This window comes from Conger conger, chromosome 4 (genome assembly GCF_963514075.1).
Source record: "Conger conger chromosome 4, fConCon1.1, whole genome shotgun sequence".
NCBI lineage: Eukaryota > Metazoa > Chordata > Actinopteri > Anguilliformes > Congridae > Conger > Conger conger.
This window is the reverse complement of record NC_083763.1, coordinates 76,306,731-76,334,544: the sequence shown is the minus strand read 5'-3', so window position 1 is coordinate 76,334,544 and position 27,814 is coordinate 76,306,731. Positions and strand designations below refer to the sequence as shown.

Below are 27,814 nucleotides of genomic sequence, written 5' to 3'. Positions count from 1 at the left end.
TTATCTTGCTGGAATACCCAACTGTTATGTATGGGGGCATGTGGTTCCAGTCTTGTCCTGCAGGTAGAGCCAGGAGGTGAACCCTGCACTGATTACTAACCCACCTCACCTGCCATAGGCTGGTTTTGAGCAGTTCATAGTTCCTGTGTTACAATAAATTTAGTTCTTTTTTTTTTCTGGGTTGGGTATTTGACAAAAACTTCAATCAATGAACCTCAATGAATACATTAATATACAAGCTGCTATTATTGTGACTATTGTGGCTTATTTTCTTTGATCTTCTCAACCTGTTGCTGAGCTGGAAGGAGAGGGAGGTGGAAATGCCTTTTTTCAGGATAAGAAATGTTGTATAGTTTAGTAAACAAGATGCAGTATTTTAGCATAATATCCATGCGTTTCCATGCATCCTTTGCATCATCAAATCATGCATCCTTTGAGTCATCAAATGTCCCAGAAAGTTGTCCAGTGTTGTGACCTGGTTCCATTGTGTTTCTAAACGAACCAGCCACAGCCATAATAATCAGTATCCTGTGAAAAAGAGAAAATAATTTCAGTGAGGGGGAAAAAAAATCTTTCACTTTCACTATGTTTGAACGTAGAACTCGTATTTGTAATTTAGAGTAATTCTGTCTCTTGGAAAACAAAATGGCAGGCATTTATATAGCGCCTTTATCCAAAGCGCTGTACAATTGATGCTTCTCCATTCACCCATACACTCATACACCAACGGCAATTGGCTGCCATGCAAGGCCCTGACCAGCTTGTCAGGAGCATTTGGGGGTTAGGTGTCTTGCTCAGGGACACTTCGACACAGCCCAGGCGGGGGATCGAACCGGCAACCCTCCGACTGCCAGACAACAGCTCTTACCGCCTGAGCCATGTCGCCCCCGGCGACAAACCTCAAAGGGTTAACTTTCAGACCAGAATTTATTTTGGGTATGTCATTTTTAAGCACGTGTCCGGAAAAGGGGCGATATTGAAGGTATGAAAGTGCAGAAGGAAGTGAGACCTCACATATACAAGACTACAGTTACTAGACTTTTTATAGCTGAGAAGAGGCAAGTCTTCATCACATATGCCCAAAGAGGTCCAAGGTGGCGGACATTTTAGGCTGCTAAGGTAGGTACAAGGGCCATTTACCACCCTGTGATTCACATGATGAGCAGGACCCTCTGTTTCCTCCCTGACGCATGCATTATAGACAGAAATATCTCTAAACTAAGTAGCTTAGGCTTATAATTTATGGGGTGAAACACATTTTTCCTGTGTTTATTTTCTTCTCGGATAGCCTAAGTACAGGATTTTCTTCAACATTTAGACTAAATATTATTTTCTTTACTCAGATTTCACATAAAGGCTAAATTAAGCTTATGTTAAATTATAATATAAAGGCTTCTTTTTTTTTTAAACCAAGGTTTAAGATTGAAATGAAATATTTATATTTGACTAAAATGTGTTTCTGATATAAGTAAAAATTTAAATAAAAACCTTTTTTTCTGATTTAACATTCAAATGATATATTTAGCCTTTATATTTTACTATTTGCCTGATGAATCTTAAATATGAACTAAACGCTTTATTTAGCATGTCAAATTTGAGAAAAAAACAAATTGCCTAAATCTTGAAAATCTGTATTTAGGCTGTATCTAAGAAGAAGAAAAAACTGATGGAAAATGTGATGTGTTTTACTTTACATTTGGCAGCCCATAATAGTGTGTATATATTGGCATATATTGGCTTATAGTAGAAATAACTTGAAGTACAATAAATATAATCAAAGTAATGAGATTATTTTAAAACAACTTTTTTTTTTTTTACTTGCAGCCTATATTCATAGTTCATTACCGAATGTTTATTATTATTTATTTTTTCGAAACAGGAGTTGAAAAAATGACACCAGCATATGAATACGACTACAGCGAGTACGACTCCGATTACGGTCAAAGTGAAGTTTGCAATAAAACAGACGTTGTCAGATTTGGATCCATCACGACCCCGATATTCTTCTCCGCAGTGATCGCCCTGAGTCTCGTGGGGAACATCTTAGTCCTCGCGATCCTGGTGCTGTACGAGACCCTCCGATCGCTCACGAATACTTTCATTCTAAACCTGGCCCTTTCGGACTTGGTCTTCACCTTTGGACTGCCGTTCTGGGCGTACGATCATCTGTGGGGATGGACGCTTGGAGAGAGAACCTGCAAAGCCGTTAATTTTGTCTTCTACGCCGGATATTACAGCAGCATCGTTTTTCTAATGATAATGACCATCCACCGCTATCTGGCGGTGGTCCATCCACTCTCTGACTTCGGAACCAGGAAGCGTTTCTATGGGATCATCGCCTCCTCCATTATCTGGACAGTGAGCTTTGCAGCAGCCGTCCCCTCCCTCCTCTACACCAAGGTCGTACTCCACAACGGAGTGTCGTACTGCACGTACGACGACATAACTTGGAAGACGGCTTCGGCTTTCCAGCAAAACGTAGTTTTCTCGCTTGCGTTTTTGGTGATCGCCTTCTGTTACGCCAACATTCTGCGGACAATCCTCCGATCGAGATCGCACGCAAGGCACAGAACCGTGAAGCTAATCTTCACCGTGGTGGTGGTGTTTTTCGTGGGATGGGCGCCGTACAATACGATGATATTTCTGAGATCGCTGACGGATTTGCAGGTGCCACCTTTCGACCAGTGCAAAATCAGTATCGCGGTTGATTATGGGTTTTATGTCTGTCGTCTGATCGCCTTCTCTCATTGCTGCTTGAACCCTGTCTTTTATGTCTTTGTTGGCGTGAAATTCAGGACCCACCTAAAGATGATTCTGCGATGTATCTGGCAACCACAGGCCAACGGCGAAATATACCGCCGCACTAGCAGGCTTAACTCGCACTCGCACGGCTCCATGTATTAAAACTGCACAAACGATTTAAACAAATAAAAAATAACGTTGCGTAAAAGTGAGTTTAACATGGATGCCATGTAGGTTGCCACGCGAAATGCAATAATTGGAGTAATGATAAACTTCAACGGGAAGCTTGTTGGCTAGCCTATTTGTCCTGGGTAGACTGGTTAAAATTTATCCTTGGTTTAATTTCTGGATTTTACTGTAGTCAATTATTTGTACATTCATACTTTGATATGCTATCCTGACATGTATTCATAGAACATCATTGAAGTTAATTATTAGTATATCTTACTTTTGTGAGTAATTAAACATTGCTGTGTTGTGTACAGGATTGCAATTATATTTTCATTAAAAGTACGATGATGGTGTTTGAGTTTTAATGATGGTATTTAATGATATATTTAGCATACTGTTAATAAGCATCACTGTGCTGATCGACCTCAGCCTGCAGCTTGCCTAATGCCTAAAAACGCTCTATTCTGTAGTGCATTAGGTCCACTCCGATCTGAAATCGTTCATGAACGGCTGGTTGCTGGAACATACAGTAGCCTATTTTCAAACGCAGCACTTCCTGCTGACACATAGTTAACATTAACAGGGTGCCTTTCCCCAAATAGGTCTTCAGTTAACACCATGTATTACAGGTGAACAGATCAATGTGTACAATAGAAAAACACCATTCACTCACACACTCATACCATCGCATGGCACACACACACCATTCACTCACACACTCATACCATCGCATGGCACACACACACCATTCACTCACACACTCATACCATCGCATGGCACACACACACACCATTCACTCACACACTTATACCATCGAAGGGCACACACACCATTCATGCACACACTTATACCAGTAAGTAACATAGAGTCTCCTGTTAGCCAAACCTGCAATTTTTTGGATTTTGTGAGAAAACCCACGTGGGCATGGGTAGAACATGCAGACTTCTCCTGATCTGGGTTTTGAACTCAGAAATCACAGAATAACCCCGAGTAATATAAAGTCAGAATATCACAATCACAGAATAATGCAAAGTAATATTATCTCTTTGCATTATATTATGTTATGTTATGTTATGTTATGTTATGTTATATTATATTATATTATATTATATTATATTATATTATATTATATTATATTATATTTGCATTATATTATAGGGCGGCCTGTAGCGTAGTGGTTAAGGTAAATGACTGGGACACGCAAGGTTGGTGGCTCTAATCCCAGTGGAGCCACAACAAGATCTGCACAGCCGTTGGGCCCTTGAACAAAGCCCTTAACCCTGCATTGCTCCAGGGGAGGATTGTCTCCTGCTATTCAACTGTACGTCGCTCTGGATAAGAGCGTCTGCCAAATGCCAATAAATAATGTAATGTCATGTAATCTCAAAATATCACAGAATAATCCAAAGGCCCACCAGAGGGCAGCATTCACAATGAGATACATTACATTATTGGCATTTGGCCGCTAATCCAGAGCGATGTACAATTAATTTGATGAAGCAGAAGACAATCCTCCCCTGGAGCAATGCTGGGTTATGAGCCTGGCTCAAGGGCCCAACGGCTGTGCGGATCTTATTGTGGCTACACCAGGATTAGAACCACTGACATTGTGTCAGTCATTTACCCTAACCACTACACTACAGGCCGCCCTACCCATCCACAGGATGAGCAGGGCTTTCAGAAACAGTAGAGACCTTTTCTGATAAATTTGGTCTTGACGTGCTGCCAGCACATTAGTTAATGCTCGCATTTGTTCTTTTTAAAAATTTATTTTATTTACGGTTTAATTGGTTGAAATGGGCATTTCAACAAGACAACGACCCCAAACACACCAGTAGGCAAGCAATATCTTGGTTCCAGACAAAAAGGATTGAGGTAATGGAGTGGCCAGCTCAATCCCCCAACCTCAACCCCATTGAAAACTTGTGGGGTGACAAAAAATGCAGTTTCTGAAGCAAAACCCAAAAATTCACAGGAACTGTGGAATGTAGTTTGTTCATGCTGGGCTGAAATACCTGTTTCTAGGTGCCAGAAGTTAGTTGACTTGATTTAGTTGCAAACAATGGTTATGCAACCAAATATAAGTTCAGTAATTGAAAGTGAAGTTAAATCTTGAAAAATGTCTTCAGTTTATACAGTAAGTGTACAGCAAGAGAAAAATGGCGACAGCCATTCTGTTCCCCTCAGACAGATAGAGGTGTTGATTCGCTGTGTTGGGGTCCAATGTGAGCTGGCAGGAATCTGATGGAGGACATGGTTATGATTTCATATGAGAACATAAGGTCAGACTATTATTCATTATTTTCTCCATACATGCAATATAGTGTGATTTTAGCTGAGATATAATAAATATAATAACATTTCTGAAGTAAAACTGAGAGTCAAATTTATCTGGTTCCACCCCCCTGCAAATCCAGGCTGTTCTGGATGTGTGTTTGTGTGTGTGTTTATTTCACAGCTGAGAGTTTCAGAGTGAACACTCACACTGTAAGAAATCCTCTCTGGTCCTGGGCCCTACAGAAAGGACTTCTTTCACTGCAGGGAAAGAGAGAGAGAAAAGGACAAAAAGAAAGTTATGGGAATGGGAGATTCTGTTTACACTGAGATAGGTTTAAAATATTATCAAGTGATTATAGTTCAACAGACAATTACTGCATATTCATTCTAGTTCATCTGCCCATTGCCTTTGCATGGATAAAAACTGTCAAAGAAGGATTTTACTCTTTTTTTCACAACCTGATTTAGAAATTTTGAGCAGTTCCACTTTGCAGACGTCCTCCAGTCACTCTTTCAACTCAGATTTCCTCACAGCCTCAAAAGAGATGTGTGGACTGACAGTGATGCTGGGTAAGTCTCCAGGTCCAGGAGGGGCACAGAGAGACTGACAGCTCTGCAGACAGAAAGACAGATAGACAGAGAACAGTCTCAGTCAGATTCTAACCTGATATCTGTTAAAAACTGCACATGAATCCAAACCATTTCACTATGAGAGCCAGTCTACAATGGTGTATACATCCATGTAGAAAACTAAGCCAGGGTCCATGTTGTATGTGTGGACTCTGAATCCAGCTTGGATGATATTTGGTCATTTTAATAATAAAACAATTTTAACAGTTTTGTCAGCTTGTGAGTTCTCAGACAATTACAATACTATATTGTATATTTCAATAATAAAAATAACAGAACAAATCCACACGTAATGATTTAGCAGCAGAAAAACAGCACGCAATTACTTACAATATCAAGTTGCTAAGGACAAGCTCTGCGCCTCAGGAACAGAGAAAAGGACCTAAAACCACTGGCAAAGCGACAGGCTTTATACTGACTGTCCTAGGCACACCCAGAGATTGGTTGGTGTCTCAGTTTGTTTAAAAGCTACTTGTGACATCATCAAAGTGAAGGGGACATATTGGAATTTCTTTACACGGAACCAAAGTCCAAATTGCCGAGTGAATTTAACCAAGGCGCGTTTTTCCAAGCAGTTTTCCTTTTGATTAGCTTGGCCTTTGTACATATGAATGAGATGGTTAGTCTAAACAATGCTGGTTTTATCGAACATCTTCCAGATACGTTTAACAGTTGCCTACTAAAATTCTTATCATGAAAACTTCTGTTCTCTGCACAGGAGCATTACTGAAGTTTCCATCAGCAGAACAAGAACCAATCCCTCCTCAAAGTCAGTTGCGTCTCGTGAGCTCGGAATGGGCGGGGCGCAAAACCTTCCTTTAAACTAACCCTTTAAACTAATCCATCCGGTTTTCATTCAAATTATCTTGATTAACAAACGTTTCAAACACGGGGCTAATCAATTAACCGCTTCGTAGCCTAGCCAACACTTATTAAAAAAGATGCATCACTCTGTTATCTACCGCGTTCGCTTTCAGAATGACCAGCAGCACCAGTTTACAATCTCCGCATTGTAGATCATGTCCACCCCTGTCTATTATCCGAGAGTGAGTGCGGACTGCAGTCTACATGTGTCCGCAAATAATGTTGATAAAATGTGCACGATTTCATAATGCAAATATAATGAAATGCGTCAGACATAGGCTACTAAATGATAATACCGAATTGGGGAGATATCTGACGGCACTGAGTATTTTGTGAATTAATCGTTGTATGGATAGCCTACTCAAGGAAAATCAGGGGAAGTCTCTGCCACTGCTTAGTGATTATAACTTATTTTTGGATAAGAGTGGCAACGAGTCATCGCAACCGTTGGGAATAGCCGTCAATTATTGAATAGCGACCAGGAGTGCGTGGTCAGAGAACTAGTCCATCCACAGAGACACTTTTGGTTTGCGGTTTATATTGACTCAGTTTAACCCAGGATACGATGATTGTATTTCTGCTGTTCTCCGAAATAAACATCTTTTTCAAATTATGAGCCTTTTTCCTTACCCTGATTTCCTCTATTATTGCATATTGCATGTTGGACAGTCGGCAGTATTTTTCATAGATTGGACATATTTAGAGGACACAGTATGGTCAAACTCAGTGAAACCCTGTAAACACAGTATGTATATCATCAAGGGATTTTAAATACACTACATTCAGAGAACATTTAGCCAAATTAACAACTTTCTCATCCAGTGAACTCAAGTTACATCCTCAGTAGGAGGCAAGTAAGCTGCATTCTCCAATTCCTCCTTCTCCCAGCCCCACCAATCAGAACCCTTAAGACAGGAGAAAAAATCGGGCCCTGACGTGCTCCCTCTGGTGGTGAAACTGTGCTACTGAATGAGCTGCTCACTGTGGGACACTGAGCTGAGCCCAGCAGGATAAGAACACAAGATGGCAGCGGGATACACAGGCATGGAGTGCTTATCAACCGACTAACAGTCCTGTTGTGTGAGACGGAAGATGGCGGCCATATTGGGGTACAGCACAGACACATTTACACAGGTTAATATCTCATTAGCTGCACAGATCTATGGTGGTGAGGCACTTCCTGTATGTGGTCACCACTGCTGTATTATAACTGACAGGAAACCCAGAGAGCCCAAAGCCCTGCTTTTCTTTCAGTTCTCTCCATCCAACCCTTTCAAACCTCACTTAAACTGTTCTCTCTCTCCACTCTTAGCTGTCCACCAAATGTAAGCAGGAGGGAAGCAAAATATTCTTACCACACCAAAAACCCAAGGCAGAGAGGAATGTAGTCTGTTTTTATTTCATTAAAGTAACACAAACTTACAAACACCAAAGTATACAGTATATGATACATGTATAACAATCATTTGGAATTTTAATTTAGTTTACACTTCAGGCCAGCCATCCTCACATTGGTTCAAAGGACACATGAACATAAACCACAGAACGACTTTCTCCCAACAGAGTGATCATCACAAGAGTCCTGTGTGGAAGAACCTGAAATGTAAGCAGATAATCCTATTTTCTGAATGCACATATTTCCTGTCTTATTCCTGATTGACCTCTCTTTGGTTTCTGATAAATTCTCGATACCACACAATGTCTCGGATAAAATGAAAAGATCATTTTCAATAAAGGATGTATCTGCCCATTTGGGAGGCAATGCAACTTCCATGTTTTATTTACTTCTCCTCTCTGTCTCACTGAAGTGTTTTTCTCTCACTCTGATTACAGCTGATCCTCCCTCTCTCCTATCACAGTTTCACAGAAGAAGCACCACTATAAAGCCAAAACCCAGGATAGAGGGGCTGAGTGAATGTGGTCTGGACTCTGTGCAGGAGGGTTATTGTGTCAGAGACGCTGTAGAAGGACAGAGTTCCTGCCCAGTGATCCAGGTACACTCCTATTCTGGAGGAGGAGGGACGAACAGGGATTTTAATGCTCTTATTATTGTGCCAGAAAGAGTAACCGGAGGCAGAGCAGCGCAAAGCCCAGGACTTCTCATTACCTCCCAGAGCAGCATCATCATCGTCTCCTTTCCTGCTGATGTCTTTATAGGACACTGCTATATCAACCCCATACCCCCCTCTCCACTCAGCCTCCCAGTAACAGTGTCCAGACAGACCCTCTCTGCACAGCACCTGGGACCAGTAGTCAAATCTCTCTGGATGATCAGGATATGACTGGATCTCTCTCACACGGGTCACCTCTCTGTTCCCCTCAGACAGACGGAGCTGTTCATACGCTGTGTTGGGGTCCAGTGTGAGCTGACAGGAATCTGATGGAGGACATGTTCATGAGTTCATATGAGAACAGGTCCATCTAAGGTCAGTCTGTTATTCATTATTTTCTCCATACATGCTGTCTAGTGTGATTTTAGCTGAGTTATAGTAATAGGCCAACATTTCTGAAATAAAACTGAGAGTTACATCTATCGATTACACCCTCCTACAGCTATAGTGACAGCCAGGCTATTCTGGATGTGTGTGTGTGTGTGTGTTAATCTCAGCTGAGAGTTTCAGAGTGATCACTCACACTGTAAGAAATCCTCTCTGGTCCTGGGCTCTACAGTATGGACTTCTTTCACTGCAGGGAAAGAGAGAGAGAAAAGGACAAAAATAAAGTTATGGGAAAGGGGGATTCTGTTTATACTGAGGTGGGTTTAAAATATTATTGAGTGCTTACAGTTTAAGAGAGAATTACTGTATATTCATTCCATTTGATCTCCCCAGTGAATTTGCATGGATAAAAATGGTCAAAGAAAGATTTTGCCATTAAAAATGTTTCACAACCTGATTCAGAAATTTTGAGCCGTTCCACTTTGCAGACGTCCTCCAGTCGCTCTTTCAGCTCAGAGACACATTTCCTCACATCTTCAAAAGAGACGTGTGGACTGACTGTGATGCTGAGTAAGTCTCCAGGTCCAGGAGGGGCACAGAGAGACTGACAGCTCTGCAGACAGACACACAGACAGACAGAGAAGTCTCAGTATGGATTCCTGTGCAGATCTTTGTAAATGAGGAACACACCTCACCAGGTGTGTACAGTGTACATGTGCAGACTGTCAGAGAGCCAGTGATGTTACCTGGAGGAAATGGATGTGATCCTCTGTGTGTGAAAGCTGCTCCAGCTCAGCGTCTCTCCTCCTCAGCTCAGCAATCTCCTGCTCCAGTCGCTCCAGGAGTCCTTCAGCCAGTCGGGCTTCAACCTTCTCCTGATCTCTGATCAGCTCTTTCACCTCAGAGCACCTTCTCTCAGTGGAGCGGATCATCTCAGCAAAGAAGCTCTCACTGTCCTCCACTGCTGCCTGTGCAGAGCGCTGTTAGGAGACACAGAGACAGGAGGGCTGTACATTTTAATGAGGCCTTTCACTCAGCTCTTACTGGGACCCCAGACAGCCTGTTCCCCACAGTGTGGCTCAGTGGGATTGAGCCCCACAGGGCTGGAAAGTGGCCCAACACTGGGCTCCTCACTGGCTGACTGGAGGAGAGCCCTGACTGAGCCCTGAAATGGCTCTTCCAGCAGCCAGCTGTTGTCTTCTCCTCTGGTCAGTACCCACCTTGAGTGACTGCACAGCCTGTCTCAGATCCTGCAGCTCCTTCTCTCTCTCCTGGATTCTCTGCTGGAATTTACTCTGTGTCGCCCCCAGCTGCTTCTGTGGATAGTTTGATTTCTCATATTATCGTACATTGTACACATAATTTATAAAATATTGCATCTTGTGTAGCATTAAACAAAAAAAATAAAAAATAAAAATAAGCACCATGTTTTAAGACACTAAATTGTATGCCGTTAAGGTTGTAGTAGTCTGTCACTGTAAAATAATCCTTAAACTGATAAAACCCTGGGTTAAACAATGATGTCATTTTCACCTGAACACAGAGTAAATAACCAGGAAATACAATGACACCTGCAGGCTAGTGTGTAGCAGTGTACTGGTCAGAAATAATTCAATGAATAGTGTTTGTAATGTAGACAGCATGTTCAGAGGCTATTATAATTTTTTTTTTTAAGTTAAAATAGCCTCACCCAGGGCAGGTAATGAGTTAAGCAGGTTTTGAAAAGATGTTCAAATGCATAATAAAATGCTTTAAGTTTCTATATGCATTTAAATACAGGAAGATATTTTGTTTCTCCTTCTTTATTCATATACACTCAGAACACACAGAAATAAAGGTACAAAAACTGTCTATATGCAATATATAATTCATTATTTGTACCTTTTTTGTTTGGAAAACATACTCATTTGTAGCCAAAGAGAACATTACTGTCCTTTCAGGGCATATTTGGGAAATGTCATCCTTGAAGAACAAGAATATACCTCCACTTTACCACGTCACTTTATTTGTGAGAGTGCAGGCAGAAAGCAGAGAGGGTAACAGACAGAGAAGGGACCAGAGCAGTGAAAGTGCCACGGGGGACCGATCCTCCGTCCGTGTGGGAGAATCAGATGTTGCTCAATATTCAGCCTCCCTACAGGCTCCAGCACATAATCAGGAAGGTGTGACGTGTAAAAGACATTTTAACAACATACATGCATATGCCATATTGTACCAGATTCTTTTTCCCGAAAACATGGCATGGCATTTTCTGGAGTGTGTTTTCAATCAGTAACTTTTCAACTTTTATTTAAAACTATTCCTCTCCTGTATTATTACCAGTGACAGAGCTGCCAGGGAAGAGCTCCAGTCCTTACCTGTTTCTCAGTCCTTTCTGCTGCAGCTGAGACTGTATCATGGCCTCTGTGTTCATCCATCACACACAGCAGACAGATACACTGCTGATCGGTACGACAGTAAATGCCCAACAGTTTTTTATGTTGATGGCAAATATTGTCCTGCAGGTGTCCAGTAGCATTGAAGACATTATGTGTGTTTCCTGGGTGAAGCTCATTGTGAAGTTTGAGGTGAGTTTCACAGTAAGAGGCCAGACACACCAGACAGGACTTGACAGCTTTGTGCTTTCTCCCAGTGCAGACATCACACGCCACGTCTCCAGGTCCAGCGTAACAGTGAGCAGGAGGAGCAGCTTGGAGTCCTGTCTTCTTCAGTTTCTCCACCACTTCAGCCAGCATGGTGTTTTTTCTAAAAACAGGCCTTGGGGTGAAGGTCTCCCTGCACAGGGGACAGCTGTAGACACCAGTATGATCATCCTGATCCCAGCAGCCCTTAATGCAGCCCATACAGTAACTGTGTCCACAGGAAATGGTCACCGGATCCTTCAGTAGATCCAGGCAGATTGAACAGCTGAACTGTTCCTGATCCAGTAAACCTCCACCTTCAGCCATTTTACTGTGAAAACTGATAAGAGATTAGTTTTAGTTCAGAATGTAGTGTAGTTTCTCTGAATGAGCCAGTGAGTAACTGTTCTCTCTATCCCCCCGTAGCTGTCCACCAAATTTAAGCAGGATGGAAGCAAAAGCAGGACAAAGAGTAATGTTGTCTGACAGCTAAGAGACTGACAGTCTCAAAACTGATTCTAACCTAATATCCTTTACAAACTGTACATGAATCCAAACCATTTCACTATGAGAGCCAGCCTACAATTGTGTATACATCCATGTAGAAAACCAAGCCAGGGTCCATGTTGTATATGTGGACATTTTGGTCAATAAAACAATTTTAACAGTTTTGTCGGTTCATGAGCGCCCAAACAATCACGATTTCCTCTGAAATGTGTTCTGAAGGAACAGCTTCCGTTCAGCCTGCAGTTCACTACGAAGCCACTTCATGTGCAGTAGATGCAGGCAAACTTTTGTCTGAAAGTGGCTGAACAAATATAGTGTATTACAATTAATTCGAATACTATAATCTCGCCATTGATAAAATAACTAGCGCCACTGATAGTTCTAGAGAAAGCATTAGCTTGTCCCTGAAAAGCAATGCCGTGTTGTTCGCAGTATCACTTGTCCAAGAAACCAGAATAATTTATACATTCCATTACATTATTGGCATTTGGCAGACGCTCTTATCCAGAGCGATGTACAACAAAGTGCATACCCATAACCAGGGCTAAGTGCGTTGAAAGACCCTAGAGGGAAGTACAATTTCAATTGCTACCCGTACAACAAAGATAAGGACCAGGGCCTATTTTTTTTTTTAAACAACAAATAAACAAACAACAAAGCAAAAGTGACCAAACTTAACTTTCCAAATACTGCTTACCAAGCCAACACTACGTAAATCACAAAGACAACAATTAAGGATCACAGGGAGGTAGGGAGGGATGGGGAGAGGTTTTATCCAGTCAGCTACTATAATCTAAGACAGTTTAAGGTACTAATGTTCAGTTAATGACAGTTAATAAACTTTTGCCCTTCGCCGTCTAATTCGCCAATAAAAGGAAAAGTGTTTTAACTTTGCTTAGCATTCTCTCAACGATATGCCATAATTGCACAGCTGGACAAGCGAGAATATTTTAAACAGTCTTATCTGGGATAATGTATAATTATAATAACAAATATAAATGATCTATAAATATGTATTTATACATCACATTAATAAAAATGAAAGAACGAATGCACACGTAATGATTGAGTAGTGGAAAAACAGCACACAATTACTTACATCAAGACGCTAAGGGCAAGCTCTCTGCCCCTCAGGAACAGAGAAAAGGACCTAAAACCACTGGCAAAGCGACAGGCTTTATACTGACTGTCCTAGGCACACCCAGAGATTGATAGGTATCTCCGTTTGTTTAAAAGCTACTTGCGACATCAAAATGAAGGGGACATATTGGAATTTCTTCACACGGAACCAAAGTCCAAATTGCCGAGTCACTTGACAACCTAGAAATCAGCATTTTTGCAAGCAGTTTTCCTCTTGATTACCTTGGCCTTTGTACATATGAATGAGATGCCTAGTCTAAAAAGATGCTGGCTTTGTCGCACATCTTCCAGATACGTTTAACAATTGCATTGGGCAGAAGAATGAAACATAGCTACAGTAGGCTCTGTTACTAAATAGTAACGATGGTATTTTTGATTCAGGCATCAGAATGGAAATGAGACCCAGCGTCAGGCCACAGCAAGCACAGATCAGAAATTACCGCAATAGTTTGTAAAAAACACTGTTGCGAGCCGAGCTACATTACAGAGTCTGACATCAACTAAGCTGTGAAACCAATTAACACGGTGATTATTATTTATGGCAGGTAATAAATCTTTATATAATAATGTAATTAGGCCTACATTTAATCTTTCTGTAACTATAAAGTGCGGACAGCCATGCCCAGTCAAAATATTACACATGAAAATAAAATGAGGGCATACTTAAAAGGTTTATTTCACAAATCCAATCATCCAATTTGAAACACTGAATTTACTCTCTTAATATGCTACTAAAATTCTTATCATACAACTTCTGTTCTCTGCACAGGAGCATTACTGAAGTTTCCCTCAACATTACAAGAACCAATCCCTCCTCAAAGTCAGTTGCGTCTCCTGAGCTCAGAATTGGCGGGGCGCAAAACCTTCCTTTAAACTAATCCATCCCGTTTTCAATCAAATTATCTTGATTGACAAACGTTTCAATGACGGGGCTAATCAATTAACCGCTTAGTAGCCTAGCCAACACTTATTAAAAAAGATGCATCACTCTGTTATCTACCGCGTTCGCTTTCAGAATGACCAGCAGTACCAGTTTACAATCTGCGCATTTTAGACCATTTCCACCTCAGTCTATTATCCGAGAGTGAGTGCGGACTGCGGAGAAAGAAGTCTACATGTGTCCGCAAATAATGTTGATAAAATGTGCACGATTTCATAATGCAAATATAATGAAAATGCGTAAGACATAGGCTACTAAATGATAATACCTAATTGGGGAGATATCTGACGGCACTGAGTATTTTGTGAATTAATCGTTGTATGGATAGCCTACTCAAGGAAAATCAGGGGAAGTCTTGCAACTGCTTAGCATAGCTGCCGAACTCTCACGCTTTCGGCGTGAGACACACGCATTTGCCTGTTTTCACACGCACATGCATGAAAGCGTGAGAGTTGGCAGCTATGGCTTAGCTATGGCTTAGTGATTATAACTGATTTTTGGAAATTGTATTCATCATTCAACACGATGTGATAAAGCCGTGTGTTAATTCCAGATTGATTAGCCAGATCGTAGACACATTTGTTAATCAAGGAAAGTTAAAGAAAACAGTATGAAATCAAATCAATGATTGGTTTAAAGATAAGTTTTGCGCCCCACCAATTGTGAGCTCACGAGACGCCACTGCTCTTAGTGCTAATATTGATACAGTGCCGCGGGAAAGTATTGCCCCCTTCCGGGTGTAAGATTGTAGGTTTGTGTGTTAATCCACTCAAGCCTCAAACGCTGCTAAATCAATCATTCCGGCTCCTGCGTAGCTTCGCTCAGACTATCATGAGTCGGCCTGCAATAGGGCTGATAGGAGTGGCAACGAGTCATCACAATCGTTGGGAATAGCCGTCAATTATTGAATAGCCACCAGGAGTGCGTGGTCAGAGAACTAGTCCACCCATAGAGACACTTTTGGTTTGTGTTTAGATTTACTCAGTTTAACCCAGAATACGATCATTGTATTTCTGCTGTTCTCCGAAATAAACATCTTTTTCCAATCGGCAGGGTAAAGAAAAGAGCCCTTCTCTTTACCCTGATTTCCTCTATTATTGCATATTTGTCACACGGAATCGTTTCAGATCTTTGGATAAAACATAATATAAGACAAAGGGAACCTGAATAAACATGAAACACATTTTCAAAATTATTATTTTGTTTATTTAATGAAAAAGAGATCAAACACCATTATCTGTCGTGAAAAAAGTTATCTCCTCAAACTTAATATCTGATTTCACCATTTCTTGCAACAATAGCTGCAATCAAACACTTGTGTGATTTGATGTTGCAGAGTGTGGAGGAACTTCAAACCCCCTCTTTATTGCAGAGCTGCTTTCATTCAGACAGTCGGCAGGTTTTTCAGCATGAACTGCTCCTTCCAGGTCCCGCCACAGTGTCTATTGTGTTGATGTGACACAGCAGAGCAGAGGGCATCAGTGGCAGAAGAGGAGCCCTGACCACAAAGAGCCAATGATCCATCAAGGCCAAAGGGGAACTACAACATGAGACAACCACCCCCAGATGCAGGAGTGCCACTGTGACCAAAACCAAACCACCCCAGATGCAGGAGTGGCACTGTGAGCAAAATTAAGAATTTAAAAATGGGGGAGGGGGGGCAATTAATGAGCAATGCGGGTGACAGGCATGATTGATTGAGCAGTGTTTGAGACTCGAGTGGATTAGGACATTTGAAGTCCAAAGACAGACTGCTGATCCTCATGCTTACACAAACCTTGTACTGACCATTGATTAAGCGCCTCATTCATTGACTGAGAGAGAGAAACCCACAGTCCAACAGACAGGATTCTGCAGGCAGAGGCCCCGGGGCCCTGTGATGCTGGTATTGCATGAGAATAAATTAATCTGGACCCTTTACTGGACTTCCTTCCGTCCTGATTCCTGGGTCATTTCCCACTGCAGGGTTCACGTCAGGACTTTGACTAGGGAACTCCAAAACTTTAATTTTGTTTATTTTCAGCCATTCAGAAGTGGTCTTGCTCTTGTGTTTTTTTTTAACCACGCGGACAAGAGCCCCGCCCTCGCCCTCTCAGTTCAAATCATTTCCCAAATTCTTTAAAGATCTACTTTAGTCTCATCTCTCCACAATGGAGTTTGCCAAAACTTACCTGAAGAAGCCAAAAACCCTTTGGGAGAACGTCTTGTGGACAGATGAGACTAAAGTACAGCTTTTTGGTAAAGGATATCAATGCAATGTTTCCAGAAAACAAAATGAGGCCTTTAGAGAAAAGAACAGAGTCCCTACAGTCAAATATGGTGGAGGTTCCAGGACGTTTTGGGGTTGCTTTGCTGCCTCTGGCACTGGACTCCTTGACTGTGCGCATGGCATCATGAAATCTGAAGACTACCAAAGAAATTTGGAGCGCAATGTAGGGCCCAGTGTCAGAAAGCTGGGTCTCCATCACAGGTCATGGGTCTTCCAGCAGGAAATGACCCAAAGCACACTTCAAAAAGCACTCAGAAATGGTTTGAGGGAAAGCGCTGGAGAGTTCTGAAGTGGCCAGCAATGAGTCCAGATCTGAATCCCATAGAACATCTGTGGAGAGATCTCAAAAAAGCTGTTTGGAGAAGGCACCCTTCAAATCTGAGTGACTTGGAGCAGTTGGCAAAAGAAGAGTGGTCCAAAATTCCAGTAGAGAGGTGTAGGACACTCATTGATGTTTACAGGAAGCGATTGTTTTCAGTTATTTTTTCTAAAGGCTGTGCTACCAAATATTACTTTTGTCCGGCCCTTTTTTGATTTAGGTGTAAAATTATATCTGATTTGGATTTTTGTCGATTCTTTTTTGTGTTTTTTCATTGCAAGCCAAACAAATAAAGATATTAAAACCAAAACATTTGTAACTGCAACAATTTTCTGGGAGAAACTGAGCATTATCTGACAGAATTGCAGGGGTGCCAATACTTTTGTCCATGACTGTATTTGTTATTGATTGTAATGTATCTTGAGTAATTGATTGTATTGTATTCTTTTCTGAATTACAGTATATTGCACTGTGAGAACAAACGTCAAAATACTGTAAACCCTCTGAAGAATACTGTTGCTTTTGTGATTTGTTTCTTTATCATATATTGTTTTACATTACGCCTCACAGCAAGGAGGTCCTGGGTTCGAATCCCCGTCGGCCGGGGCCTTTCTGTGCGGAGTTTGCATGTTCTCCCCGTGTCTGCTTGGGTTTCCTCCGGGTACTCCGGTTTCCTTCCACAGTCCAAAGACATGCAGGTAAGGCTGATTGGAGAGTCTAAATTGCCCGTAGGTATGAGTGTGTGAGTGAATGGTGTGTGTGCCCTGCGATCGACTGGAGACCTGTCCAGGGTGTATTCCTGCCTTTCGCCCAATGTATGTTGGGATAGGCTCCAGCCCCCCTGCGACCCTGTTCAGGATAAGCGGGTTCAGATAATGGATGGATGGATGGATGTTTTACATTACACAGTAAACATAGTTATTCTAGGTTTCCAATATAGTAAAACATTCATTTATTTACAGTTTACTGTATATTTACCACACTCAGTCATGACGTCTATTATGAGAGGCAAACCAACAGATCAAAAGTTTCTTTAGCTGCTTGGCTTGAAATATTTGTGGATGCAAAAATAGAGGAAAGGGAAACACATAATATATGTATTTAGCAATGCTCCAAGTTGTTTGTGTTTTGTCGTTCATTGAACATTGAGTGACAAAGTAGTCTTATGGGAGAAAGCATATGCTATAATTATGGCAGCAAGAGTCACTTTTGGGTGAAATATGAAGTGTTTTGGTGGATTTTGCACCAAAGGTTAACTGATGTGCTCAGGTGTGTGTTTCAAAAGCACACTGTGTGAAGAGTTTTGAAAAAGAGTACATTAGCTTTGACCAGTCTGGCCTTTCTCCCTGACATCTCTCATTAACAAGGCGTTTCAGTCTGCAGAACTGTGCTCACTTTTCATTTTTGGCTTTGTAAGCTCAAGAGACTAGTGTACGTCCGAGGAGATTTCTAAGATACTCAAATCAACCTGTCTGCCACCAACAATCATTCCATGGTCACGTTTTTCCCCCATTCTGATGGTTTGTGTGAACATTAACTGAAGCTCCTGAACCATATCTACATAATTGTATGCAATGCACTGCCGCCACACAATTGGCTGATTGGATGATCGGCTGAATAAGTAGGTGTAATAAAGTTAAAATGTTCCTCATAAAGTGCTCAGTGAGTTTATATCTTCCTATTTGGGAGGCTCTCCTGATGGTTGCAGGCTAAACGATCAGTACTATAAATACAACTTCCATGTCTTATTAACTTCTCCTCTCTGTCTTGTCTCACTGCAGTGTTTTTCTCTCACTCTGATTACAGCTGATCCTCCCTCTCTCTCATCACAGATCATACAGTTTCACAGAAGATTCAAGACTAATGTCAAACCCAGGGTAGAGGGGCTGAGTGAATGTGGTCTGGACTGTGTGCAGGATGGTCATTGTGTCAGAGACACTGTAGAAGGACAGAGTTCCTGCCCTGTGATCCAGGTATATTCCTATTCTGGAGGAGGAGGGAGCAGGGATTTCAGTGTGCTCATTATTGTGCCAGAAAGAATAACTGGAGGCAGAGCAGCGCAAAGTCCAAGACTCGTTATTGCGCCCCAGAGCAGCGTCATCACCCCCTCCTTTCCTGCTGATCTCTTTATATGACACTGCTATATAAACCCCATTATCTCCACTCCACTCAGCCTCCCAGTAACAGCATCCAGACAGGCCCTCTCTGCACAGCACCTGCCACCAGTAGTCAAATCTCTCTGGATGATCAGGATATGACTGGATCTCTCTCACACATGTCACCTCTCTGTTCCCTTCGGACAGACGGAGCTGTTTATACGCTGTGTTGGGGTCCAGTGTGAGCTGACAGGAATCTGATGGAGGAGAAGGTTTTCATATGAGAACAGGTCCATCGAAGGTCAGTCTATTATTCATTATTTTCTCCATACATGCTGTCTAGTGTGATTTGAGCTGAGTTATAATAATAGGCCAACATTGTGTGTGAGAGAGTGTGTGTGTGTTTATCTCAGCTGAGAGTTTCAGAGTGAGCACTCACACTGTAAGAAATCCTCTCTGGTCCTGGGCTCTACAGTATGGACTTCTTTCACTGCAGGGAAAGAGAGAGAGAAAAGGACAAAAATAAAGTTATGGGAATGAGGGATTCTGTTTATACTGAGGGGGGTTTTAAATATTATTCAGAGCCTAGAGTTTAACAGAGAATTACTATATATGCATTCCATTTGATCTACCCAGTAGCTTTGCATGGATAAAAACTTTCAAAGAAAGATTTTGCCCGTTAACATTTTTCACAACCTGATTCAAAGATTTTGAGCAGTTCCCCCTTGCAGACGTCCTCCAGTCGCTCTTTCAGCTCAGAGACACATTTCCTCACAGCCTCAAAAGAGACGTGTGGACTGACAGTGATGCTGGGTAAGTCTCCAGGTCCAGGAGGGACACAGAGAGACTGACAGCTCTGCAGACAGACAGACAGACAGACAGAGAACAGTCTCAGTACAGATTCCTGTGCAGATGCCAGGAGCAGATCTTTGTAAATGAGGAACACACCTCACCATGTATGTACAGTGTACATGTGCAGACTGTCAGAGAGCCAGTGATGTTACCTGGAGGAAATGGATGTGATCCTCTGTGTGTGAAAGCTGCTCCAGCTCAGTGTCTCTCCTCCTCAACTCAGCAATCTCCTGCTCCAGTCGCTCCAGGAGTCCTTCAGCCCGACTCACTTCAGCCTTCTCCTGATTTCTGATCAGCTCTTTCACCTCAGAGCACCTTCTCTCAATGGAGCGGATCATCTCAGTAAAGATCCTCTCACTGTCCTCCACTGCTGCCTGTGTAGAGTGCTGTTAGGAGACACAGAGAGAGGATGGCTGTACATTTTAACTAGGCCTTTCACTCAGCTCTTACTGGGACCCCAGACAGCCAGTTCCCCACAGTGTGGCTCAGTGGGATTGAGCCCCACAGGGCTGGAAAGTGGCCCAACACTGGGCTCCTCACTGGCTGACTGGAGGAGAGCCCTGACTGAGCCCTGAAATGGCTCTTCCAGCAGCCAGCTGTTGTCTTCTCCTCTGGTCAGTACCCACCTTGAGTGACTGCACAGCCTGTCTCAGATCCTGCAGCTCCTTCTCTCTCTCCTGGATTCTCTGCTGGAATTTACTCTGTGTCGCCCCCAGCTGCTTCTGTGGATAGTTTGATTTCTCATATTATCGTACATTGTACACATAATATTACATAAAATATTGCATCTTGTGTAGCATTAAACAAAAATAATAATAATAATAATAATAATAAGCACCATGTTTTAAGACACTAAATTGAATGCCGTTAAGGTTGTAGTAGTCTGTCACTGTAAAATTATCCTTAAACTGATAAAACCCTGGGTTAAATAATGTAATTTTCAATTGAACACAGAGTAAATAACCAGGAAATACAATGACACCTGCAGGCTAGTGTGTAGCAGTGTACTGGTCAGAAATAATTTAATGAATAGTGTTTGCAATATCAACAGCATGTGCAGAGGCTATTATAATATTTTATTTTAGGCAGGTAATGAGTTAAGCAGGTTTTGAAAAAATGTTCAAATGTAGAATAAAATGCTTTAAGTTTTTATATGCTTTTAAATACAGGAAGATATTTTGTTTCTCTTGCTTTATTCATATACACTCAGAACACACAGAAATAAAGGTACAAAAAACTGCCTAAAAAGGTACAAATCCTTGTCACTGGGGTGCTACTCTATACAGTTTGTACATACAATTTTACCCCTCGCCAGCAATATATAATTCATTATTTGTACCTTTTTTGTTTGGAAAACATACTCATTTGTACCCAAAGAGAACATTACTGTCCTTTCAGGGTATATTTCTGAAATGTCATCCTTGAAGAACAGGAATATACCTCCACTGTCACTTTATTTGTGAGAGTGCAGGCAGAAAGCAGAGAGGGTAACAGACAGAGAAGGGACCAGAGCAGTGAAAGTGCCACGGGTGAGATGGGATGCACGACTCAGAAACAATAATGAAGTAAAGTCCCGTCAGGGCTTTATTTGGGGAATATCCAGGGAGCGTAGTCAAAAACAAGCAATGTTCATACACGTAAATATCCAGCCAGAAAACAAAAGCGCAGTACCGAGGGAGAAGGCGGTCTCGTAGTCGGTACACCATGCGGGAAGTCCGGTAGCCAGGAAAGCTGTCAGCGGGGCAGAAGTACAGGCGGACGGTAGGCAGGCTCAGAGTAAATGACGGTGCAAGAGTCAAGACTGAAGTCTGCACCGCGGGGCAAAAGCACAAAAACAGCAGGCAAAGGCGTGGTACAGGCAGGCAATGGTCAACAAAACAGAAGTAAATAATCTTTCTGAAATGCCTGGTCCAAGCCTGGTCGGTAACCGGGCTTGGATCGTAACGGGTAAACAATGGCTTGCCAATAACGCTCAAAAGTTGCACTGACAAACAATTTCGCAAAAATAAGACCTGAGACTGAGCTTTATATGCAGGTGTAGACAGGTGTAGACAATTAGCTTGAGAGCAGCAAGATAATGGAATCAGGTGTGGAGGATTGACAAGTTAACAAGGTAATTAGTAATCATTAGTAATAAACCTATCCTGCCCTAGAGTTAGTAAATTAGTAAATTACAAGCACAAGAAACATAAGGTAACATGAACACATGGTTAGAATGTTAGTATTACCCAATCCTGATCTAAAGTTAGGAGATTAGTAAGAAGACAAGGGAAATTGAAACAATTAGGGTGTGACTGACAGAAAGGGAGAGAGAGAAAGCAGGAATGCAAGATTTGCAGAAAGACACAAAAAGGTGTATGCTAATCAATTAACAGTACATAACATGAAACAAACATAAATCATGACATAAGAAGTTTGCAAAATTATGACAATAAACTATATAACAAGACATGGCAAGACTAAGACATAAATGGTAACAAGAACTAAACATGAAACTTAACATGATAAGACAATGAATCGTAACAAGAAATAAAACATAAAAACGTGGCGAGACTAGACTAACATAATACGTGACATGACAATAACATAACTAAGACTAGGACTAAACATAAAACATGACATGACAAACATGAAACGTGACAACGGGGGGCCGATCCTCCGTCCGTGTGGGAGAATCAGATGTGGCTCAATATTCAGCCTCCCTACAGGCTCCAGCACATGATCAGGAAGGTGTGACATGTAAAAGACATTTTAACAACATACATACATATGCCATATTGTCTGTGTTTTTTTTCCCAAAAACCCGCATGACATTTTTGGAGTGTGTTCTCAATCAGTAACTTTTCAACTTTAATTTGAAACTATTCATCTCCTGTATTATTACCAATGTCAGAGCTGAAAGTGAAGAGCTCCAGTCCTTACCTGTTTCTCAGTCCTTTCTGCTGCAGCTGAAACTGTATCATGGCCTCTGTGTTCATCCATCACACACAGCAGACAGATACACTGCTGATCGGTACGACAATAAACCTCGAGCAGTTTTTTATGCTGACGGCAAATATTGTCCTGCAGGCGTCCAGAAGCATGGATGACATTGTGTGTATTTCCTGGGTGAAGCTCATTGTGAAGTTTGAGGTGAGTTTCACAGTAAGAGGCCAGACACACCAGGCAGGACTTGACGGCTTTGTGCTTTCTCCCAGTGCAGATATCACACGCCACGTCTCCAGGTCCAGCGTAACAGTGAGCAGGAGGAGCAGCTTGGAGTCCTGTCTTCTTCAGTTTCTCCACCACTTCAGCCAGCATGGTGTTTCTGCCCAGAACAGGCCTTGGGGTGAAGGTCTCTCTGCACTGGGGACAGCTATAGACACCAGTATGATCATCCTGATCCCAGCAGCCATTAATACAGCCCATACAGTAACTGTGTCCACAGGGAATAGCCACCGGATCCTTCAGTAGATCCAGACAGATCGAACAGCTGAACTGGTCCTGATCCAGCAAAATGCCACCTTCAGCCATTTTACTGTAAAAATTGATAAGAGATTTGTTTTTGTACAGAATGTAGTGTAGTTTCTCTGAATCTGCGTAAGAAAGAGCACACCCACGTAGATACTGGTCTCTGCTATTTTACAGCACACACTGACAGAGCTAGGTTTTGTTTTCTCTGAAACTGCGTGACAGAGAGAGTGGGAGGGACTCACTGGCTCTCCCCACTGCTGCAGGAGGAGTGGTGTTGGACTGAGGCCAGGCTGAACAGAGCAGTGAGTATAGAGAGAGAGAGAGAGAGAGAGAGCAGACTTTCAAAACTCATTCAACACACAGTCTCTCTCTCTGCTGTGCTGTGTGTGCAAAATTCAATACAGGGTGAAAGGATGTTGAGATGTAGTTCTCACTGTAGTGACAGCAGGACTACATTTCCCAGCTCACATTGTGACTCCCTCTCCTGCCCTTTTCCATTTCTATCATGTATGAAGTGTGGTGGAAAATAAAATCTAATGTTTCTATTTTACTCACAGGGTAAATAACCCCTGGCTTGGCCAAACATTGTTCACACTTACACAGTCACTGTATGCAGCATGCTTCATTCAGATTCTGTACAGAACACGCATTGATGTTTAAAAGAAACAAAAGTATTGGAAGTTAATATACAGATTCATATGGAAAATAAGTGTTTACACTCACACAAGCCTCAACAATGAGCTTTTGATAGTGCAAGACAAATCAATAAAATAAAGTCTGCCCTAACTATGACTATTGCTCGATATAAATTGTTATAGAGGTGCAACATTACAGATTTAATTTGATCCGGATTGGGTAAAACCTTATAAGCCAGTAAGTAACTGTTCTCTCTCTCCCCTATTAGCTGTCCACCAAATTTAAGCAGGAGGGAAGCAAAACTAGTTTGTTTTTTTCTTCTTATGAATCACAACCTTCGTTTTTGTTGGATTGAAATGGGGCTGCAAGATATGAGGAAAATATTTGATATGTGATAAAGTTGAATATTGTGATGACGATATTACTTGCGATAAGTAAACAAATATCAAAGTGTGCAAAGTCTTCCTGCTTTAGGTACACTGCTAACATAGTCCCCAGACAATGAATAACCTTTGCCCACTGAATATAAATACATTATTTCCCACCTGCTTTTTGACCAAATTGCACCTGAACAGCCAATTAATTTAACATAACATCAATTTAAATGAATGCTATTCATCGTAGGTCAAGCAGTCTTTTGCAAAGTGTTTATCTTGCATGTTCATATTCTCAATGACGTCAAACATACCATATATCATGCAGTGCAGCCCTAGATCAATGTTAACTTCTGTGTACAAACGATTGAGTGCTGTGGTGTTCAGCCTATGGCAGTGTGCCAATCTGAGAGATGTTTGTGAACATCCATTACAGAAAGCAATGGGTCCTCCTGAGACAATATGAGTTTGATTAAGTATGCGGTTAACTCCACTGGCTGGAAAAGCTCCTTAGTTGAGTGCGGTGGGCACAGATTTTGTGCTGTGTCAGCTGACAGCAAATTAACAAAACATTTGCACTTTGTGCACTGCCTACAATACAGACATCCATCTTTAAAGGATTCAAAACCATTTCAGATGGTTTTCTCAATGTCAAAATTGAGATTTAGAACCATTTCAGATGCCAACAAATGTGTTTTTTGAATTTGATTGGGAAGGAGATTGTCAAACAATGTGCATTTCAGATGTGTCACATCCGTCACACAATGGTGTTACATCCATAACACTGGTATTGCCTCATAAAAATCAAGATGAAAATAATTGCATAATTGCTATTTTTATGTTCAGCCAAGCCTCCTACATTACATGGATATCAAACCTTCTGCATTAGACTTTAAAATTCACAGTTTTTAGAATACCAGTCTTTTTTTCTGGCTTAACAATATCAAAAATTCCCCTTCCCCTCAGCCAAATGGGTGCTCTGATAAGATTCATTTACATGTTTTATAATGTGAGAAGGCAAATTTTTCTGAGGGATTTTGTTTGTCATTTTGTGTCCAAATGTTACATCCGTAATGCTGGACTTGCCCCTAATTGTGTTACCTGCCATCTCAGATTCCTGACTCCAAACTGCATGTTAGGCACTGAGTTCATAGTTAGCATTAACTGTATGTCTTGCACAGAGGAACTCAATATTTCCAAGGGAGTTCATCATTTATAACAAGTAGTATCTCTTCAGAACAGGATCATGGATCCCATAAAGCAAGGATCTGATTGTTTCAGTGGCTCTGATACAGCACACCTCTTCATGTGTTTATTTCACACACTGATACACCACACCTCTTCATGTGTTTATTTCACACTGATACAGCACACCTTGTAAGCCAGTCATAAGGAACATTTGGTCTCATGCGCTGGTCAGCTTGCTGACTTCCCCCTCCTGGAGCATACATTGTTAGCCCCCACCATTGGCACACATGCCTGTGGGGGAGAGCTAGAGAAGGATTTTCTCACATTCGAGAACAGGAATATTGGAGATGGTATAAAGATGTTTCATGATAATCCCAGGTCAGAATATAGTGATGTTTGGTGTTATTCTGATTGGTTCAGTGCGACTGGTGTAATGGTCTAGTTTTTGTAACAGTCTACCTTTGATATCACAACCATTCAGGAGCCGAGGGGAAACTGGGCAAAAGCTGTCTCTGTAGGAGCCATGTGTTTTAGCCCCCTGCCGGGTGGACCTGGCTGTAAATTATAGATGGGTGACTCACTTTTAGGGTCAAGAACTAAGGCCTGGATTTCGGAGATAAGGAGAAGAAACCAAACAGTCTGGGATGTCTCCTTTCCTTTCATTCACCCAAATCAGGTTTATCCAAAAGGTATATTACCATGAGAGGCACAAAGACATATTTACAGCATAATGCAGTTATCATGAAAACTCCCAACTACAGCATTCATAGATATGATGGGGCGGCCTGTAGCATAGTGGTTAAGGTCAGGAAGGGCTGCCATCTGTGAAGAGCCTGTGAGCTGGGGGTTGACTCTGCCATTTGTGAGGTGGGGGTTCTGGTGTGTGTCAAAAGGGACAAAGGACAATACTGTTTGTAGTACCTTTTGAGGAGTTCCAGACCAGTGACGCCAAGAAGATAAAGGAGAGATATATGGTGGGTGGATGAGCGGTTCCCGGGCAATTAGGCCATGTGGGCCATTAAAACTCCTGGGAAAAGAATGTGCCTAACATCTTATGACCCCACACCTGGTCACTTCCAGGGGGAAAGACTCCGGGCAGTACCACAGTGCCCTCCTTTGGGCACTGCTGTCATTACCCCAGGGACTACTCTCTTGGATGAAAACCTCAAAACTGTTGTTTAGATGGTCAATAGACCCGGTACAATATTGTAAACATTGCCCATGTGATCCTTGTTGTATTGCAATATGCCCATTGTAGTAATAACAGGAATTACATGTAAAATGGATACACAGGAGGGAGGTTTCATGATAACTGCACCATAACAAAACATTAGGATAATCTGTTTGGTATGGATGTGATCCAGTAAAGTCAAGGAATCAGATGAGATACATTTCATACCAAATGGATTTTAATAAACCATAGTTTCAATAACTCAAGGGAAAACCTACACGTCCTCTCCTGGTAATCATCTCATTTTCCCTACTCAACAACCCCCAACGGTGGGGGTCTAAATTCCAGATTTGACCACCCCTCCAGGTTGATTTATGGCATCTTGTACCTTTTCAGCCTAAATTACAACTGAATATTGAGGGGGACAATGGGGACCAAGGACTGACCGATCGGCAGTCCCGTGGTACAGGTGATAGTTCTAAGCTGTGAGGCCAGCAAGTTTCTGCCAACGTAAAGGGTCGGCTATGCACGGCTCTTGTGGTTTGACGCGAAGGGAACCCATGGGCGTTAATGCGCCGGTTCCTGTCGAATTATCTCTAAGGAGCCCAGTTAATGCTGCGCCGACCTGGGCTCGCAACTATCATGACAGTGTTGCATGTATTGTGTTGACTGGACCCTCAGCCTCTGAGTTCTACACCGAACTGAGATATTCAGCAATAATGTTAAATCACGAGAACATATATTGAGTAATAGTGGCGCAGGTACGAGTCGAGTGTAATCACTCCCGAGGTTCGCGTAAATTCCAAACCCAAATTTCTAAATTATATATCTTAAATGGAGTCAGATAAACGAGTGGAACGAGAGTAACCACTAAGCTTTCAAAACGGCCCCGTTTACGAACGGAGAATATTAGGAATATTACTGATCTGTTTCAGACCAGTTGTAAGCGGGATATGGGGCAGGTCAATCCATATCCGACCCGTGGCAACAGACCCAGTATATTCCTAAACATAATTGTGCTCTGTTCGTGTGCGGAGTTTGATAATTAAAATTTTTTCATTCTCTTCTAAACAGCCAGGAAAGAACACGTCGTCCCTTCACCTCCAGCTATTCCCTCATTGGTCTA

At 41.9% G+C, this 27,814-nt stretch overlaps 3 protein-coding genes across 3 annotated transcripts; 1 reads left to right on the top strand and 2 right to left on the bottom strand.

The window, feature by feature from the left end:
* The first annotated feature begins 1,019 nt into the window (after positions 1-1,019).
* Positions 1,020-3,266, top strand: LOC133127303 (chemokine XC receptor 1-like). The gene is made up of 2 exons (XM_061240081.1): positions 1,020-1,119; positions 1,880-3,266. The coding sequence occupies exon 2, from the start codon at positions 1,891-1,893 to the stop codon at positions 2,902-2,904; it is 1,014 nt and encodes a 337-aa protein (XP_061096065.1). The 5' UTR covers positions 1,020-1,119; positions 1,880-1,890; the 3' UTR covers positions 2,905-3,266.
* Positions 3,267-8,205: 4,939 nt separating this feature from the next.
* LOC133126228 (tripartite motif-containing protein 16-like) lies at positions 8,206-14,263 on the bottom strand. Its single transcript, XM_061238205.1, has 7 exons — positions 14,054-14,263; positions 11,480-12,083; positions 10,343-10,438; positions 9,869-10,102; positions 9,576-9,735; positions 9,319-9,369; positions 8,206-9,061 (listed from the first exon to the last, which is right to left on the bottom strand). The coding sequence occupies exons 2-7, from the start codon at positions 12,068-12,070 to the stop codon at positions 8,538-8,540; spliced, it is 1,656 nt and encodes a 551-aa protein (XP_061094189.1). The 5' UTR covers positions 12,071-12,083; positions 14,054-14,263; the 3' UTR covers positions 8,206-8,537.
* A 1,312-nt stretch (positions 14,264-15,575) lies between these two features.
* Positions 15,576-23,472, bottom strand: LOC133126227 (tripartite motif-containing protein 16-like). Its single transcript, XM_061238204.1, has 6 exons — positions 22,789-23,472; positions 20,493-20,588; positions 20,019-20,252; positions 19,711-19,870; positions 19,454-19,504; positions 15,576-19,271 (listed from the first exon to the last, which is right to left on the bottom strand). Exons 1-6 carry the CDS (start codon positions 23,377-23,379, stop codon positions 18,745-18,747), a joined length of 1,659 nt encoding a protein of 552 aa, XP_061094188.1. The 5' UTR covers positions 23,380-23,472; the 3' UTR covers positions 15,576-18,744.
* Positions 23,473-27,814: the final 4,342 nt, after the last annotated feature.